Raw genomic sequence first — 15,790 nt, forward strand, 5'->3', positions numbered from 1 at the left:
GTGACTGACATGCCTGTGCCCCAGGGAGGTGCCCATGCACCCCCATCCTGCCCTGCCCAGCACAGGACCTGTGCCATGGGCAGTGGGGCAGGGCATCCCCTGGGCCAATTTTCCTAGGCCTCCCAGGCAGATTTGCCAAATGGAGCAAGGTGTTAGAGGTTAGTGTGTGATGGCCTAGAGCTGAGACCCTCCAAACTCATCTCACACGAGGGCCACCAACCTCCAAGGAGATGCAAGGAGCTGCTTGCCCCATGCTGGTCCTGGCACCCTCCTGTAAAACCTTCTAGGGCTTATTCCCCACACCCTGAGATGGCCAGCTCCCACCAGGGCAGTGCCATGATCCATTCATTAATTAATTAATGCCTGTGTTGGCTGTAACTGAAGTGCAGGCAAAGCTGCCCTCGTGCTACCTTCCAGAGCAGTGCTGGTGGGAAGGGACTGATGGAGGTCTCTGGTCCAATGCCCACTGAAGGTGGGTGCAGCCAGGACAGGCTGCTCAGGACCTTGCCCAGCGGCCGTTTAGTGTCCGAGAGGATGGAGATCCCCAACCTCTCAGGCCCCTGTCCTAGTGTTTGACCACCCTCAGGGTGAATATGTGCTCCCAGTCTTTAGTGCTCATGCAGCTCATGCCCTCTGCTCCTCGCGGGGAAAGAAGCAGTGAAGAGAAATATGCATGCAGTCTTTGCAGTACCGAGCAGTGGCTGCAGCTCAAGATATTCCCATTAAGCTCCTGCCGTGATTCCCCAGAGTCAGCCATCATGGGGGCAGCAGCTTTGCCTGGGCGACCATGCTGGGAACACTGGTGCTGGGGCAGAGGGACAGCCTGCGAGACTCCGCGCTGAGCGGCATGGCTTGGCCCGTCCTGCCCTCAACGCCGTCTGTCAGTGAGGTGGCCCTGGGGACTGCGGTGGTGTGGAGCATCCCCCGCACGGCTTACGGGTGGCATTTCAGGTACAGCCGTGCTGTGGTTCAGTTGTGTGGGGACAGCCCAGGGCACTGGGATGAGAGAACTCGTTAGTTTGGCAGCTCATTAGTTTGGCCTCACAGGTGGAGAGGGGCCCAGGCTGCCAGGGACACTGAGCTTGACGTGTGTCGCGGCGGTATTGGTATGTCTGATTTGGCATGCGGTTTTGGGGAGGCAGGGTGGCACACAGGAGGAGATCAGGACCTGCCAGATGGGCAGCTCCTGGTAGTTCTGGCACTGGTGCCTGTGCACGTGTTTAATTGTTTTATCTAAAACAAATGACTGCTAAATACCTCCTTCCAATTAGGGGCAATAGAGGCAGTGCGGATCCCACAGAGGCATTGGCAAGAGCATGCGAGCCCACGCAGGCATTTAGGCTCCCTCCCTGGCCCAGGCTGCCTGGCCGCTGGCACAGCCCGTGTGTGCCCATCCCAGCCGGGAGCTGCCAGCAGCCCTGGGGCGCCGGTTTCCACGGGCCCTTCCCTGCGCTCTGAGCACCCATTCGCCCCCGGCCACATGGCAGCTGCCTGTCCCAGTCGGCTTTGTGCGTGCCCTGGCCGCTCCTGCCCTAGCGCAGCATGGGCGACCTCACCGGAGGGATGGAGAACGTGGTCCAGGGCTTGGCCCTGTTTGCCCAGAGAAGAAGCAGCACCAGCAGATCAGCACACCCTGGCTCCCCAGGGAGTTCAGCATCCTGCCTGTGCTCCTACGCCCTCCCAGCTTTTCCGAGCAAAGCACTGAAAAAGTGCTTCTTGTGGCCGGCACAGCAGTGCTGCTCCCTTCTCTGCAGACGGGGACCTGAGAGCAGTGCCAGGGGCTCTGGCCAGGGCCGGGGCTGGGGTTCAGTTCTCCCGCGATCGCTGCTGCTGGTGCTGGGCATCAGCATGCAGCCCTGGCACAGCCCTCTCGCCTCTCGCCTGTCAGGGTTGCAGGAGGGTCTGCTGCCCCTGGGGCTGTGCGGCTGCTCGGAGGGGAAAGGCCAGGGACACCCTCCAGGGTGCCCGCAGCCGTGCAGTCATGCCGTGGCCGTGCCGAGCCTCGTCCCTGCAGGGTACAGCAGGGGCATGTGCAGAGCAGTGCCTGTTGAGAGGGCAGGTTTGCTCCCTCGGTCAGAACGGAGCTTGTCTGCTCAGGAAGCTGATTTAGCTTCACTGTGGGCAGCTTAATTAAGATCTCGGCTCCTTATACTGTTGCAGTCAAATGAGCAAACAAGATGCCTGGAGACATAAGGAATGGGATAGGAAATCACAGAAAAAATTATCCCAGTGTCTTTATGCTGAGGAACAGCGTGGCCTCATTTGCCACGGGTCAGCATCCTGCAGGCACGTGGTGGCTCCGAGGCACCTGCCGTGCACCACAGCGGTGCCACCAGCCCCGATGCTGCTCGCTGTGTAACATGTCCTCACAGGGTCCAGGCATCTACCGCCAGCAACATCCCACACCAAATACCTATCCCAGGATTAGCTCTCATCCTGGTAGAATGGCACAGTTTATACAACATTAGATACTCGCGCACACACACGTATATATGTACCTCATATATATATAAAAGGTATAATGATCTAATTTATGTGCTAACAGTATAATCCCAATTGTAATATATAATTTGGTCCATTAAAAGACCTAGTTTCTGAGGGCTGAGAACAATCATGATCAAGGTCGAGTAATAGGAGGAAGATTTAAACAGGAAAATGTGACTACTATGTGGGACATGGGGGTGTTTTCTCAGCTGTCCCCCAAGAAGCCACAGCCTGCCATGCCTAAGAGGGGCAACAGAGATGTGGAGATGGAGTCCGCAAGGGTAACCAAAAGCATATCACAGCACCCTTTTCTTACAGCTCTGAGAGCAACTGGAGTCAGGACACCAGTGGGGAGCACCCACCAGCAGTGCTGGGGTGCCGGGGGTCTGCAGGCAGCCCCACAGCGCAGCCCCAGCACAGCCCCGGCACCCTGGGGGGTTGCGGGGGCTGCAAAGCCAAAGGCACATGAGCTCAGTTCAGAGAAGCTGCAGGCTGCTAAGCAAGGAGAGACATCAGTCAACCATTTCCCTGGGCAGGTGGTGGCTCTCCTGCCAGCAGCCAAAGCCAGGGCCTGCGGTGGCGTGTGGAGGCTGCCAAACTTAGGGGAGCACTGGGCTGGCACTGTGGCTAGGCAAGAGGTTCACTGCTGGTCCCTGGGATGCCGGGATGCTGCAGCCGGTGGACACCTGTGCTTGCAGGGCGGCAAGAGCTGGGACATGCTGCTGGCAGGCCGCGGGGATGCTGGGGACACGAGACACTCAGTCTGCATGGTGGAACCAAAGCACAGATCTGGTCCTGGGGAGCAGGCACCCCGGGGAGCTCCGGGCAGGAGGGCAGCAGGGCAGGCAGCCGGTGTTTGCCCAGCGGCACAGCACAGTGTGTGCTCCCTGCGCAGCATGCAGCTGGCCTGGGGATGCATCGGGGCTGGCGTTTAGCACCAGCAGGAGAAACATTCAGGGTGCAGACACCTTCTGTAGAGATCCAGGAGAAGGACTGCATTGGGGTTGAGCCGAGCTTTGGCACTCATCAGCTTAATTTGAGTCCTATGCACCTTCCTTGGAGCAGGATGCTTCTCTGGTACAAAAGCACCAAAAAGAGATAAATTCTGAGTTTGGCGTAGGCTGGTGATTAGTCTGGAGCATCTCTCTGCCCATCTGTCGTAGACCTCGCGCTGCCCACAGTCCCACTCCCTCTATGGCACCATGCATGGGGAGATGTGTGGTGACCTGGGATGGCCACGGGCATAAGGTACAGCTCTGGGATGGAGAAGAAAGGAGGTGGACCCAGTGTGAAGGATTTGAGGCTTCTGCCATGCCTGTCAGAAATCTGTGGAGCTGAGAGGCACTGGGCTTGGCCTGGCATTAAACAGCATCGCACGGGAGGACAGGAGCTGGATCCAAGGGAGGACAGGAGCTGGGATCCAGGGAGGAGAGGAGCTGGGACCCAGGGAGGAGAGTCGCGGCTCCTGGCTGCTGGAGTATGAACTCCAGAGGCGGATGAGGGGCCTGGGGGCAGCTGAGGAGGCACAGGCAGACTGAGGCCAGGTCTCCAGGCTCACAGCACTTCTGCTCTGTTGCAGGCGACACTCATACCGGACAGGGCAAGACATCGCCAACTGTGGGACCTGCCGGGACTGTGCCTGCATCATCTACAGGTAAGAGGCAGCTCTGGCACCCTGCACGTTCCTGATGGGGCCCCTGTGCCCCTCCATCCCTCAGACTCAGAAGTGCAGGGGGGTTTGCAAGTCTTCACTCCTGGGGACCGTGCTGGGGGAGGGAGGGGACCTGCCCACCTGTGCTCCATCTCCTGTCCCTGTGTCAGGGTGGATTATCAGGGCACCCCAAGCTGCAAGGGGTTGCAGGGTCTCATCCTGTCCAGGTCGGAGCTGTCGGGGGACATGGTGCTAACACAGTCACAGCTTTTCCTCTCCTGTCCATCCTAGCGCAGGAGCTCTCTGTTCATAGCAGGAATGCCTCCAGCACCTTAGGACAGACACAAACCCAGCTAGCTGTACAGGGCCAGCTGAGACCCCTGTGCCAGGTCCTGTCCCCGGTAGAGGCCATTACAGGAAGCTCAAGGGAAAAGGTGACGGGGCACACAGGGAGCAGTTGTCCCTGTGCCACATGTGCAGCACCATGTCCTTGTGCCTCGTCCTGCTCATCCATGTCCCAAGGGACCCGTCCCATCTGAGTACACAGAGGCTATCAACCCCACTGTCCCCGCAGCTGCCCCTGCTCCCAGGGCACCACATACAGACCACTCTTGGGTGTTGGGGAGCTCCAAGGATGGACTGCTCACAGGTGTCAGGTGGCCGCCTTCATTACAACCACCGAGGCTGCCTAAGCCCACTTCGGCACGAAGGCATTCTGCCACTGATCACAAGTTACAGGGGCGACAGCTCTCAGGGAGGAGAGGGCCAACGCTGCACAGTCTGCAGCACACCCTCATCTTGCACCAGCCCCGGGGGGCACCTCGCCTGCCAGCCCCTGCCAGGCTCCGGGTGAAGGCCAGAAGGTGCTGATTTACCAAAAAAAGGCCATTGCCAAGGCCCCTGCGCCTGCTGGGAGGCTCCCATAGGACTGGAGAGAAGGTGGCAGTGCCTGTCGTGCCAAAAAACAGTTCGGTGCAAAATGTATCCCCACCTCACAGCCTGGGGCTCCAGCAGGCAACCGTGCACCCAGGGGGCACAGAGGCGTGCTCATGGGCGGTTCGGACAGCACAGGGTAACCTGGGCACCCAGGCAGAGCTGCGGCAGAGTTGGGGATGCATTTTGGTGCCTCGGCCGGACCCCGAGGACCGCTGCTGTCCAGGTTCTGCTGCAGCCAAGGCCAAGCAGAGGGGCCAGCCCCGGCCCAGGCAGCTGGGCTGCTGCACCAGGGCAGGCGGGACAGAGGCAGCAGGGACAGAGATGCCATTTGAGCCAGAGCCCGAGCCTGGGCTGCACTGAAGGCACGACAGTGCAGCTGCCCGACCCTGGACTATTTCTGTCTTTGCTGGGTGACTCCTTCCTCTGCAAGGAGTCCACAGACAGGGCTTATACAGGCCGCTCCCCACCAGCAGCATGGTCCAGCCGTGAGCTTGCAGCCTTCCCTCTCTCCTCACAGCTCTCTTTGTGGTCCTAAAGGCAGCGTCTCCCCCGGCAGGTTACACCGTGCTGAGGTATGGTCACACAGCTGCCCTACCAGCCCCATGCCAGGCAGGACACTGAAGCCACACCTGGGCACAGCTGGCAGCCGGCGTGCTGGGACCCCTCAGTGGCAGATTTGGAGGGGCGCAGGTGCTGGCATGGCATGGGTGCTCACTGTCCTTGGAGCGGGGCTCGGCTCACCGGGCCAGCCCAGGAGACATTTGGGCACACGGGTGCCAGTTCTTCCACTGGCCTGCTGCCAGGGCTCCTGGCATGGGTGCAGGCACCTCACCACTCTGCAGCCAGCTCCTGCCACGTGTCAAAAGACCAGAGCAGGGTCCTGGCCTGAATCTGGTCCCTTTATCTCTGTGGAGAGCAGCTCCTGCTCCCAGGAGTAGATGGGGTGATTTTCATGAAGGACAGCTGACTGGCTGCAGCTGGAAGGAGAGTTGCTCTGGTTTGATGGCAGAGCATTTATCTTCTGTAACAGCAATATATCGGGGAAAGCCTCATTAGCGGCTGGTGGGTGGGCTTGCTCTGAGTCCAGGCTGCATCTCTTTGTCCCTATGCCAGCTTTGCACAGATGCTGCAGACGGACTGCCGGGGACTCCTGCGTCTCGCTGGGGTCTGGGACCGCAGGGCCTTAGCTCTGCTTCCCCAGCGTCAGCTTTGGGTCAGGGTGTGGAAGTCCTTACCTCCACTGCCCTCTCCTCAGAGCACATTTGGTCTACGGACAAAGGCATCTCACTCCCTCCCTGGTGCAGGCAGCGACGTGTCCCCATCAGCCCTCTGGGAATCGGGAAGTTGCAGTTTCGCCCGAGCCTTCTGCCTTATCCAGGCATCTGTGGGTGTCCATTTGCCCCTCTGGCCATGCAGCCTGCCATCTCCCTCTGTGCATGTGCAGGTGGCTGGCCAGGCATGTTCTCTTTTTGCTATTAGTTAGGCTTACTCTTCTAGCGCTCGGAAGTGTAGGATGTGGAGCACAGAGCTGGTGCTGAGCAGTGCTCTGCGGTGCACATGGTGTGCACACAGGGCAGTTTAGCCACTGCCACTGTGCTTTTGTGAGTGCCTGTGTGTGGGACGGACGCACTCTCCTCCGGGCACCTCCGGGCTGGAGGTGCACAGCTCCGGCCCCCACTGTGCACCAGCATCCCTGCACCCCTGTGCCGGCCGCCCTGCACACCCACGCTGCTGCGGCACTGCTGTATCTGTCTCTCTTGTTCTCCACTTATTTACACCACAAACTCCCCCACTGTAGCTCGTGGGGGACTTCAGTGCTAATTGGGTCTGACGAGCCTGTCTCCACACAGCATTGCAGTGGGGAGAGATGTCACATCTGGGGGAGGTGGCTCCCTGTAATTGCCACGCTCTTGCTGGGGACTCCCTCTGGGCTTCACTACCGTCCATGTGATAAGAAGAGGCTCCGGTGGGACACGGGGTGGGTGGACTGGGTGCAGCACCCAGTGTAGAGTGCATTGGGTGCCAGGAGCCGGGGCAGCACTCCCAGCACCAGCCCCTGGGGATGGCCCACAGAGGGAACAGACCTGCCTGCCTGCATCCCATCCCAGGGCCATGCAGGAACGTGCCAGGTGTGCACCCCTGTAGTGGCCCCGAGCCCTTCCACTGCGTCTGTGCTGGAGAGTGGGGGTCCTTCCCCACGCTGCCCCCCCTGCTATGGGACTGTCTGCCACAACTCGCCCTTTTTGCTAGAAATAGCTGGGGACAATCAGTGTCCTCACAGGGAGAGGTGATGGGAGGTGAGAGGAAGCGTAAGTGTGCCGAGTGGGAGCTTGCAGGGTGCTCCCCGTGTGTGGGGTGGCCACGCCACGTGTGTGGTCCTAGGCACACACTGCAGCACCTCGCTAATCCGATGGGACGTGGCTGGTGTGAGGAGATCGGAGTGCTTTCCATGTGAGGAAGCATCACGGCGCATGGCAGCCAGCCGGGGTGCTGCAGGGACACCGGAGGGCTCCAGCACTTGGAGGAAACCTGAGGGTTGCGGTGGGAGGCACAGCACTTACCCACCCAGACCCAGGGCACCCTAATTCCTTGCATCACCAGTGGTGTGACAGGCAGCAGCACAGCCCTTACATGCTCGTGCCATCTCCTGATGCTGCAGCTGCCCTCAGGCCGTGGGGCCAGGCGCAACGCTGGTGGCAGCAGTGGCAGGACAAGGCGCCCTGGCCCCAGGGACACACAGCCCCTCTTTGGGGGGAAAATGGCTAACCAGGGTCTCACAGACCCTGGGCTCGCCCCCCTGCAGCAGCACTGGTCCCCAGCTAGGGTGGTTGGCTGGCTCCCCGCCGGTCATGGGCAAAGTCTTGGCAGTTGTTAGCTGAGCTGGGAGGGACCCTGCAGCTCTGGGGTGATGGAGCAGCACCACCAGAAGCCGTGCCCTGCTCGGGGGAGCACGTCACAGTCCTGCAGCAAAGGAGCGGCAGCAAGGGAATCACGCTACCATGGCTGGCAACTACAAGGTGCCCAGCATGTCCAGAACCTTCCTCTGTCCTCCACTCTGTGCTGGGAGCATGGCTGCCTTTGCCAAGGATGGCCAGCCCCTGCAGCAGTGCCACTGGTCCCTAATGGGCATTCCCACTGATGGTGTGATCAGAGCAGAGGAGCCGCTGCACTCCCGAGCTGGGGACACTGCTGCAGGAAACACCAGTTACCCGGTGCCTGAGTGCCAGGAGCACAGTGTGCTGGGAACAACTCCCTGTGTGACTTGGCGTGTTTGTCCTTGTTTAGGGCAGGTGTTTAGGCCAAAGGGGCACTGGCAAGCAGGTGAAACAGGAAAAAGCAGTCAAGCCCAAGAGAAAGGCAGAGGCAGCACTAGGCTTTGAGGATGGATGAGAAAGAAGGTGCGGGGTGTGCAGCTGAGGGTGGCCCATCCCAAAAGAGCCCCTGCCACCAGGTCTGGGGCTGCTTATTGGTCTGTCCCTCTGGAAGGAGAGATCCCTGGATGCTCCAGCACAGCAGGTTTAGCCATGCAGTGCCATGTGCCCGGCTGCAGACTGCACTGCTACAGACGGGACAGCTGTTTTGGACGGATCTGGCCCCCACCCCACCACTTGCAGCCTCTGAGGATGAGGGTGGTGGGCTGGAGCTGTCTGAAGGTGCATGCCAGCAGGATGTCCCCTCACAGGAGTGCACGGTGACCCCGGGAAGTCTGCCCACCGGGAAGTGCCGGGAGCCCTGGAAAACGCTGCCAGAGAAACACCCAAAGGGCCACTCGGCACCGGCCACTCCCAGCCAGCGGCTGCTCCTGCATGAGACCCCTGCCCTTCCCGCAGGCTCAGTCATCCCCTCCAGCCGTGGGACGAGAGCCACCAAAGCCAGGCTGGTCCCTTGCCCACGCACGCCGTCCCCGTGCAGCAGCCTCAGGAACGCAGCAGGCCTGAGCTCCCCAGGGACATGTCCTGGGGAGGTGCGGGGGGGTGCTGAGCTCCCCAGGGGCTTGTGGGGGGACCACAGGGGTGGAGGCGCGTGCCGGGGCGCAGAGCTGTGGCAGGCGGGGGGCTGCAGCCAGCGATGCCCTCTAATGCCATCCCCTTCGCTCCGCTCGCCTGCAGCGTGGAGCACGATTTCCGGCAGCAGGAGGGCCGCTTCCAGCAGGTGCTGAGCCATATCGAGGGCGACACGACACCAAGCTCCCCTGCGGTGGCGGTGGGGGCTGTCTTGCCGCCCAGGCAAGAGCCGTCACCAGTGACGAAGCTGCCTGCAAAGCTGGACGCAAAGAAATCCAGGCGCAAATGCTTCTGGTTCCTGTGAGCCGGTGGTGCCCAGTGGACCAGGAGCGCAGGGGCACTGTCCCAGCACTGACCCCCCTGCCCACGTCTCCTTCTTTCTCTCCCTCCCTCTGATCGTAGGGTTTGGGTAGCACCAGCTTTTATATTTTTAACCGTTCAGTTTAATGTATCAAAGCCCCTGTGTAAATAAGGCAAGGGGAACAATGGCTGTATTTAATGAGAATTCAATAAATTCTACGGAGACGCTATTTTTGTTACATCCTCTCCCACCTGTGCACTTCTGTTCTGGGTGAGGATGAGGAGGGGGCGGCGGCTGTTCCCCTGCACAGGCTGCAGCGCTCACCCAGCCCCAGGCGCCCACAGGTCCTCGGCGAGGGCAGCCTTGGGCTCTCCTCTGCCTCGGGGCTCCCCAAGGGCCGCCTGCAGCCCCAGTGCTGCCAGCCTGCCCTGGCTGAAATCAGTGCCCGTCCCCGCAGCCCACACCGTGGGCTGCTCACCCGTCCCCCTGGTTGCTGCCTGCAGGTTAACCAGGAGCACCAAGAATTTGTCCTGCACCCCTGGTCAGAGATGGTGGAAAATGGTCTCTGTGGGACCCTGGCTGGGAGAGGGGAGACCTGTCCCCAAAAACCTCCCGGGTGGGAGGCCAGGCTGGGTGGGGGTCCTGGGCGGGGGGGAACACGGCTCTCCTTCCAGCAAGCATCTTCAACTGAGGCCGGGGGGCTGAGCCCTGCACAGTCTGCCTGTACCTGGGGCTGCCACAGGAGCAGGGGCTGCGGGGGCTAGAAATTCCCTCTCCCCTTCATGGCCATCTGGCAGGGCCTCCCTGGCTGCAGGATGCGCTGGCTAATTACAGGGAGAAAGGAATTAGCAGCTTAAATATTCCAGCCTCTGCAAGGCTGCCCACGAGAGGAGAAATTCAGCATCAGTTTAATGAGGGTCCCAGATCAAAGCGACCGGCGGCGGCAGTGGGCGGCGAGTGTACACCGAGCGCGGTGCAGTAAGTGCTCCCCACGCTCCTCCCCAGCCTGCTGGGATGCACCGTGCCCTGACCACCCTCTGCTGCCGTGGAGATGCGGGGCGAGTGCTTCCCAGATCCCGGGGCGATGCCGCGTGTGGCACGGGGGCTCTCAGCTCAGCATCTGCCGGTGGCAGGAGCAGCCACGGCTCTCCCAGCGGGGTCTCCTTAGAGAAGAGGACATTCCCCAGCCTCCTCCGGCAGGCACCTGGCACCCGGGGCCACAGCAAGTGGCTGTTGCAGCCACAGAGGTCCGGCAAGGACGAGCAAAGGGTGAGAAGGTCTGGCCACGGCCTCTCCAGCTGGTGCCCACACCACGATACCCCAAAGCAGGAGACTTGCACGTGCAGGAGCTGACATGGTGTTAAACCCCATCCCTTGTGCCAGGCACCTGCCTGGCACTCCCGAGGAGGGTCGGCAGTCCCGAGGGGCTCCCATGGTCCCAAGTGGCCCCGGCTGCTCGGCCGTGGGAGATGCTGCAGTGCCCAGTGCCGGCCCCGCTCGCCAGCGGCTGGCCCAGCCCCAGCCGCAGCCCCTCCTGCAGCAGCTTGTCCTTCCCCACTCGCAAGCCGCATGGGATGGAGCCAAACTGTCCAGGCAGGGTCAGGGGAGGTCAGAGGCCTCTCAGTGCCCAAGTTCCCGGGACAATGAATCTGCAGCGCTCCTCCCTTCTTGCTCAGCAGCAACTGGGTGGACGGACAGACGGAGGCCACACATGCGCCTCTGGTCCCCTCAGACCTTTCTGGCAGCCAGAGCTGCTGAAGCAGCCCAGGCTGAGGGGCCTCAGATGCCAGGCTGAATGCAGGAGCAGCATCATGGAAATCATGAACGACAGTGGGAAAGCTGCCAGACAGTGTTTCTGGAGCCCAGCAGGGCCAGCGCATGGGAAGGGGAGCAAGCGGTCGGAGTGAGATGCAGCCAAAGGATCGCTCCCCTTCTCCTGCACTGTACATGGGGCCATGCTTCAGCACCCAGCATCCCTCCTCGCCTCTGTCACAGCCCGGCAGAGCACACCCAACAGCTCTTTTGCTCTTGCTTCCTCTGGCACTGAATCACGCAGCCTGGGAACAAAGGCTAAAAGCAAGATGATACGAAATGCAACCCTGTACGCATCTCCTGCCTGAGTCACATGTGAATCGTACTCCAACGCTGAGAGCCCGCTGTGCCCGCCTGGCACAGCCCCGGCGGCAGAGCTTTCGGCAGCAGAGCCAGGGGCGCGTCTGGTGAAGTGGCACTGCCTGGCCATGAGGCCACTTGTGCCCGAACGCGTGCCAGGGACTGCATCCACCATCAGCTTGGCTGGTAAAGCCACCCCAGAACAGCAGAGCTGCTGTTGGGAAATGTCACCACGGGGCTGCACCTTCAGGGCTGTGCCAGCCAAGTGGAGAGGGGAGGGCAGGCTGAGCCGTGAGCCAGAGGGGAGACCTTGTGCCTCCGCTGTCCCTCGGGGGTATGAGAAGGGGTCACTGGGCAGGGAGCAGCAACGCCGGTGCCTCAGCGCATCAGCAGGAGCAATCCCAGCATCCAGGATGCTCACAGACCAGGGCAGCCTCATCTGCTGAAAAGCGTGGGCAGGTCCAGTGAGGATAAAGTTATTGCCTTGGTTTAGTTAGGTTTTTATTAATGAGAACAAAGAACAGGATGGCAAACCTGCAGACTTATGCCAAGAAGGCTCAAGCAAAGGGCCAAGCTGCCGCTCCGGATGCCCACACCTTCCCGGGCATGGCATGCAGCATGGCATAGCACGGCGCTTCCCTGCGGCATGGCACTTCCCTGCCACTGCATAGCCCCACCACTCGCTCCAGGGTTCCGGAACACGGTCAGACCCAGCTCCTCGCCCACCCTTGTGACCCAGAGCAGCTTGTCAGGCCCACTCCTCACTGCCCGGCTGAGCACATTGGGTCTGCCGCCACAATCACATCAGAGTGCCCATGAACCCACGCTGCCCACAGCTCTGTTTCCCCCTCCTTCATGATTAGATCATTGCACCCAGTGCAGCTTCTTTGCATGAAGCTTCGGCCAAGCAGTGCTCTGACCTGCCTACTCCCCCCATAAAAGCTGGGTGTCCCAGCACATTCCTCCCACATGTTCTTGGCATGTAAAATTATGACGGTTCACCGGGTCCAGTGACTTGTTTTCTGGAGAATACAGCCCAAACACCTCAACTGCTTCCAAAATGGAATTCCTGCATCACAAACACGCTGCCTGCTCCTCCCAACGCACCCTCTGTTCCAGACCTGCTCCTGGCACGGCTCCCCTTCCCTTTTGGACTTACTTGTTCATCCTGCTGCGTTAAATACCTGCACATCCAGCCCCAGCCAGCTGGTACCAGGCTGCAGTGCCAGCTGAGGAGCAGTGCTGGTCACCCAGTCCCAGACCCCTAAATCAGCGACGCCTCTTGCATCTCCCGCGTTGCCCAAAGGCAGCCGTGGGAAGTGGTGCGGCCCCGACGCCTGGCGCAGCGTGCAGTGGCAGCGGTGGTACTCACCCGCAGGCTATTCTCCCGGTCCAGGACGATCACCCTCCGATTGACGGTGTGCAGCAGCCGCTCCAGGATCAGCTGGATGTGCTTCTTCACCTTCGCCTGCAAGGTAAGAGGTGTCACGGCCATGCTTGAGCACCTGGCGCTGCCTGCCATGGCACTGGGAGGGAGGCACAGGTGACAGCACCGTCACCGCAGCTGACAGGAATCACCCCTGCAGCACAGAGCTGGCGCATGGTCCCCAGCCCTGTGGGCTCCTGGCACTAGCAGGCTGGGCTGGGGGCACACCAACTCCCAGGCCACACGTGGTCGGCACTGCTGCAATTACTGCGGCTCACCAAAAAATGCAGGCAAAGAGGTTGCAAAGTGTTGGCAGTTATTCTTGGCAGAGGGCACGGAGCTGGGACTGAGGGCACAAGTTTCCTCAGCGCTCCGTAGGGCCCCGTGCAGCAGGGAGGAAGAAGCTCTGCTCCAGACCGTGGCTGTTGGATGAGCCCCAACACCTCTCCAGCTCCAACCGTGGCTGTTGGACAAGCCCTGTGCCTGGGATCCTCAGCCACGGGACCAGAGAGCTTTGGTCTGTGGCGGTGGTCAGGCAGGATCACACTGCCAGAAGGGACAGGCTTGTGGCACCTTGGGAGATGGGAAATCATGAGCTGACTCTAAAGACTCGTGACTTATATGGAATACTGAAATAAAAGTCTTGTCCACTCCAGCACAGCAAGTACGGCTTGTTTAATCACCACGCAGGGGGCTGGCAGCATCAGGGTGACCAGCTGGAGCTGGAACGAGGTGATGCACACTGGTGTAAATATGGGGCTTGGGGTCTCTGTACAGCTCGGCCACGTACACCTCCCTGGCAAAGCCGGCCGCTCAGCTGGGGATGGCTGCGTCCACACTAGGCAGGCAAAGGTGGGTTTCAGCTCACACGGGGTTGAAACAAGAGCCGTGTCCTCACCCCTGAGCATCCAGACCATCCTCTCCTTAAAGGCTATTTTAGGTTTTAGAGTTAAAGCCAAAACAAGACATTTCAACCACAATTTCCAAGCTTTCCCTTCCACTGCCTGGGCTTCCCAGTGCCATGGGAATTAAAAAGCCATGCTCACAGAGCCACCTCACCCATCCAGGTCATGGTGGCATGTGTCTTATTCAGCATTCACAGCGCCAGTTGCTGTGCTGTAGGTGTGATGTCTGGATTTCCCAAGGGGTCCCAGAAAGGGACCCCAAAGCACAGACCAGCCTAGAAAGGACAGAAACAGAGGAAGTACCCTGCAGAGCCAGAGCACAGATCCCTGCGCTTTCCCAAAATGTTGCAGGAACAGCCACCACCAGCAGCTGCCACACAACTTCCAGCCACTCGGCCCCACTGTGGGTCGACTGGGGCTTGCACAGAGAGATGGTGATGGGCTCACTGGTTGCCCAGGGACATGGCCCAGTGCTAGCTGCAGAACTGCAGGGCAGCACCCAGGCAACACGGGGAAAGGGGAACGGCTACCAAGGTATGGACATGCCGCCAGTGCAGTCACGTGAGGATTGTGCTTGTGCCTGTGACTTTCATGTGCTCAGCCCAAACACCTGCAATGCCAAAAGAGGAGCCTACAAGGAGAGCCGTGACTGCAGGTCCCGCTGCCACGGCCATCAGCAGTCACCAGTTGTGCTCTGTCTTTGTACACTGCTTCCAGTGTTGCAAGCCCACGCTTTATCCTTCCTGCACTCTAACAAAAGCAATCCTTCATCCCTGCATCTGCTCTGCCAGACCTTCTCCAGCACTACTGCCGTGCCTGCATGACCTGAGCAGCCCTAAGTGCTCCAGGGCTTGGGGAGCAGTGACTCTGGCAGGGCCAAGCAGTGCCACCGGCACACTGGCAGGGCGGCAACCCAGTGTGAGCCAGCTTTGGAGTGCCAGCACACCTTGCACGTGCCCCGCCTGCTGTGCTGGGAATGCCGCCAGGCCACCCCGCAGCCCCAGTGCCCCCCAAGAGCCGTGAGACCTCGCTCGCTCCTTGCCCGAGCGAGGAGAGAGAACGTCCCGGGCTCACCTGCGGGTGCACAACAAAGCACCAAGGCTGCGGGGAGCCAGGGTGAAGGTCTGGGCACAGGCATCCCCCACCCCAAGGAGGGACACGAGGCACTGGGGGCTCACAGCAAGCCTCAAGCCACGCAGACCTGCACCCTCCCAGCCCTGCAAGGCACCTCTCAGGCCTGACCCCATCGCTACAGCATCCCGGCCAGCAGCCCAGCTCCGTGCATTGACTCCAGGTGACTGTACAGGGTTTGTCACCATAGTGAGATGCAGATAAGCCCTTCCCAAATGCACAGGGGCACCTGGCTCCTTCACACCACCCACCGAGTGCCAAAGCCCAACAGAGAGGGACTCACCAACTCCACATCCCCACAGTCCTTGCGCCGTCCCTTGCCTGCGCTGTGCTGTGCTTGCAGCTCCTCCGCTCTCTGCAACAAACAGCACCCCGGGAAGTCGGGCTGATGCCCAGCAAGGACAGCCCCATCCCACTGGAGGCACCCACAGCAGGACCGTGCCTAGCTGGACACTCAGCCCTGAGTTGCAGCTGGACTGGTGTATTACTGGGATTTCTTGCTTTGGCTCCTCACACCAGCAGGCAGGCTCCTGCGGGCAGTGCAGGGAGAAGGGGGCACATGGGGGTCCCCGCTGCCTGGGCATGGTCAACTCTCTGCTGAGGGGTTCTGGGCTGGACTCCCCCCATGCCATGGGGCTCTGGCTCACATTCAGGGCCATCACTGCTAATTTTGGAGTGCAACACTGCCCAGGGGCTAGCAGGCAAATCTCCCCTGCCCTCGCCTTCCTCCTGCGTCTGCAGAGCAGGGACAGCGAGAGGCACAGCCAGTGATGGACCCCCTCACCCTCGGGTCGGTGCTGCCTCTTGGCTTAGAGGCCTCTTCCTCACTTATGGGGACTG

The 15,790-nt window shown here is 60.6% G+C and overlaps 1 protein-coding gene across 1 annotated transcript in view; it reads right to left on the bottom strand.

Moving 5' to 3' along the window:
- Window positions 1–15,790, bottom strand: part of LOC104832339 (dedicator of cytokinesis protein 2-like) — an 80,758-nt gene that overhangs the window by 28,676 nt on the left and 36,292 nt on the right. Inside the window, exons 27-28 of the mRNA XM_010568472.1 lie at window positions 15,234–15,305; window positions 12,861–12,956 (exon numbers count right to left, since the gene is read on the bottom strand). Coding sequence (XP_010566774.1) covers window positions 12,861–12,956; window positions 15,234–15,305 — 168 coding nt within the window. The remainder of the gene's footprint in view (window positions 1–12,860; window positions 12,957–15,233; window positions 15,306–15,790) is intronic.

This window comes from Haliaeetus leucocephalus, unplaced genomic scaffold, assembly GCF_000737465.1.
Source record: "Haliaeetus leucocephalus isolate CR32 unplaced genomic scaffold, Haliaeetus_leucocephalus-4.0 Scaffold245, whole genome shotgun sequence".
Taxonomy (NCBI): Eukaryota; Metazoa; Chordata; class Aves; order Accipitriformes; family Accipitridae; genus Haliaeetus; species Haliaeetus leucocephalus.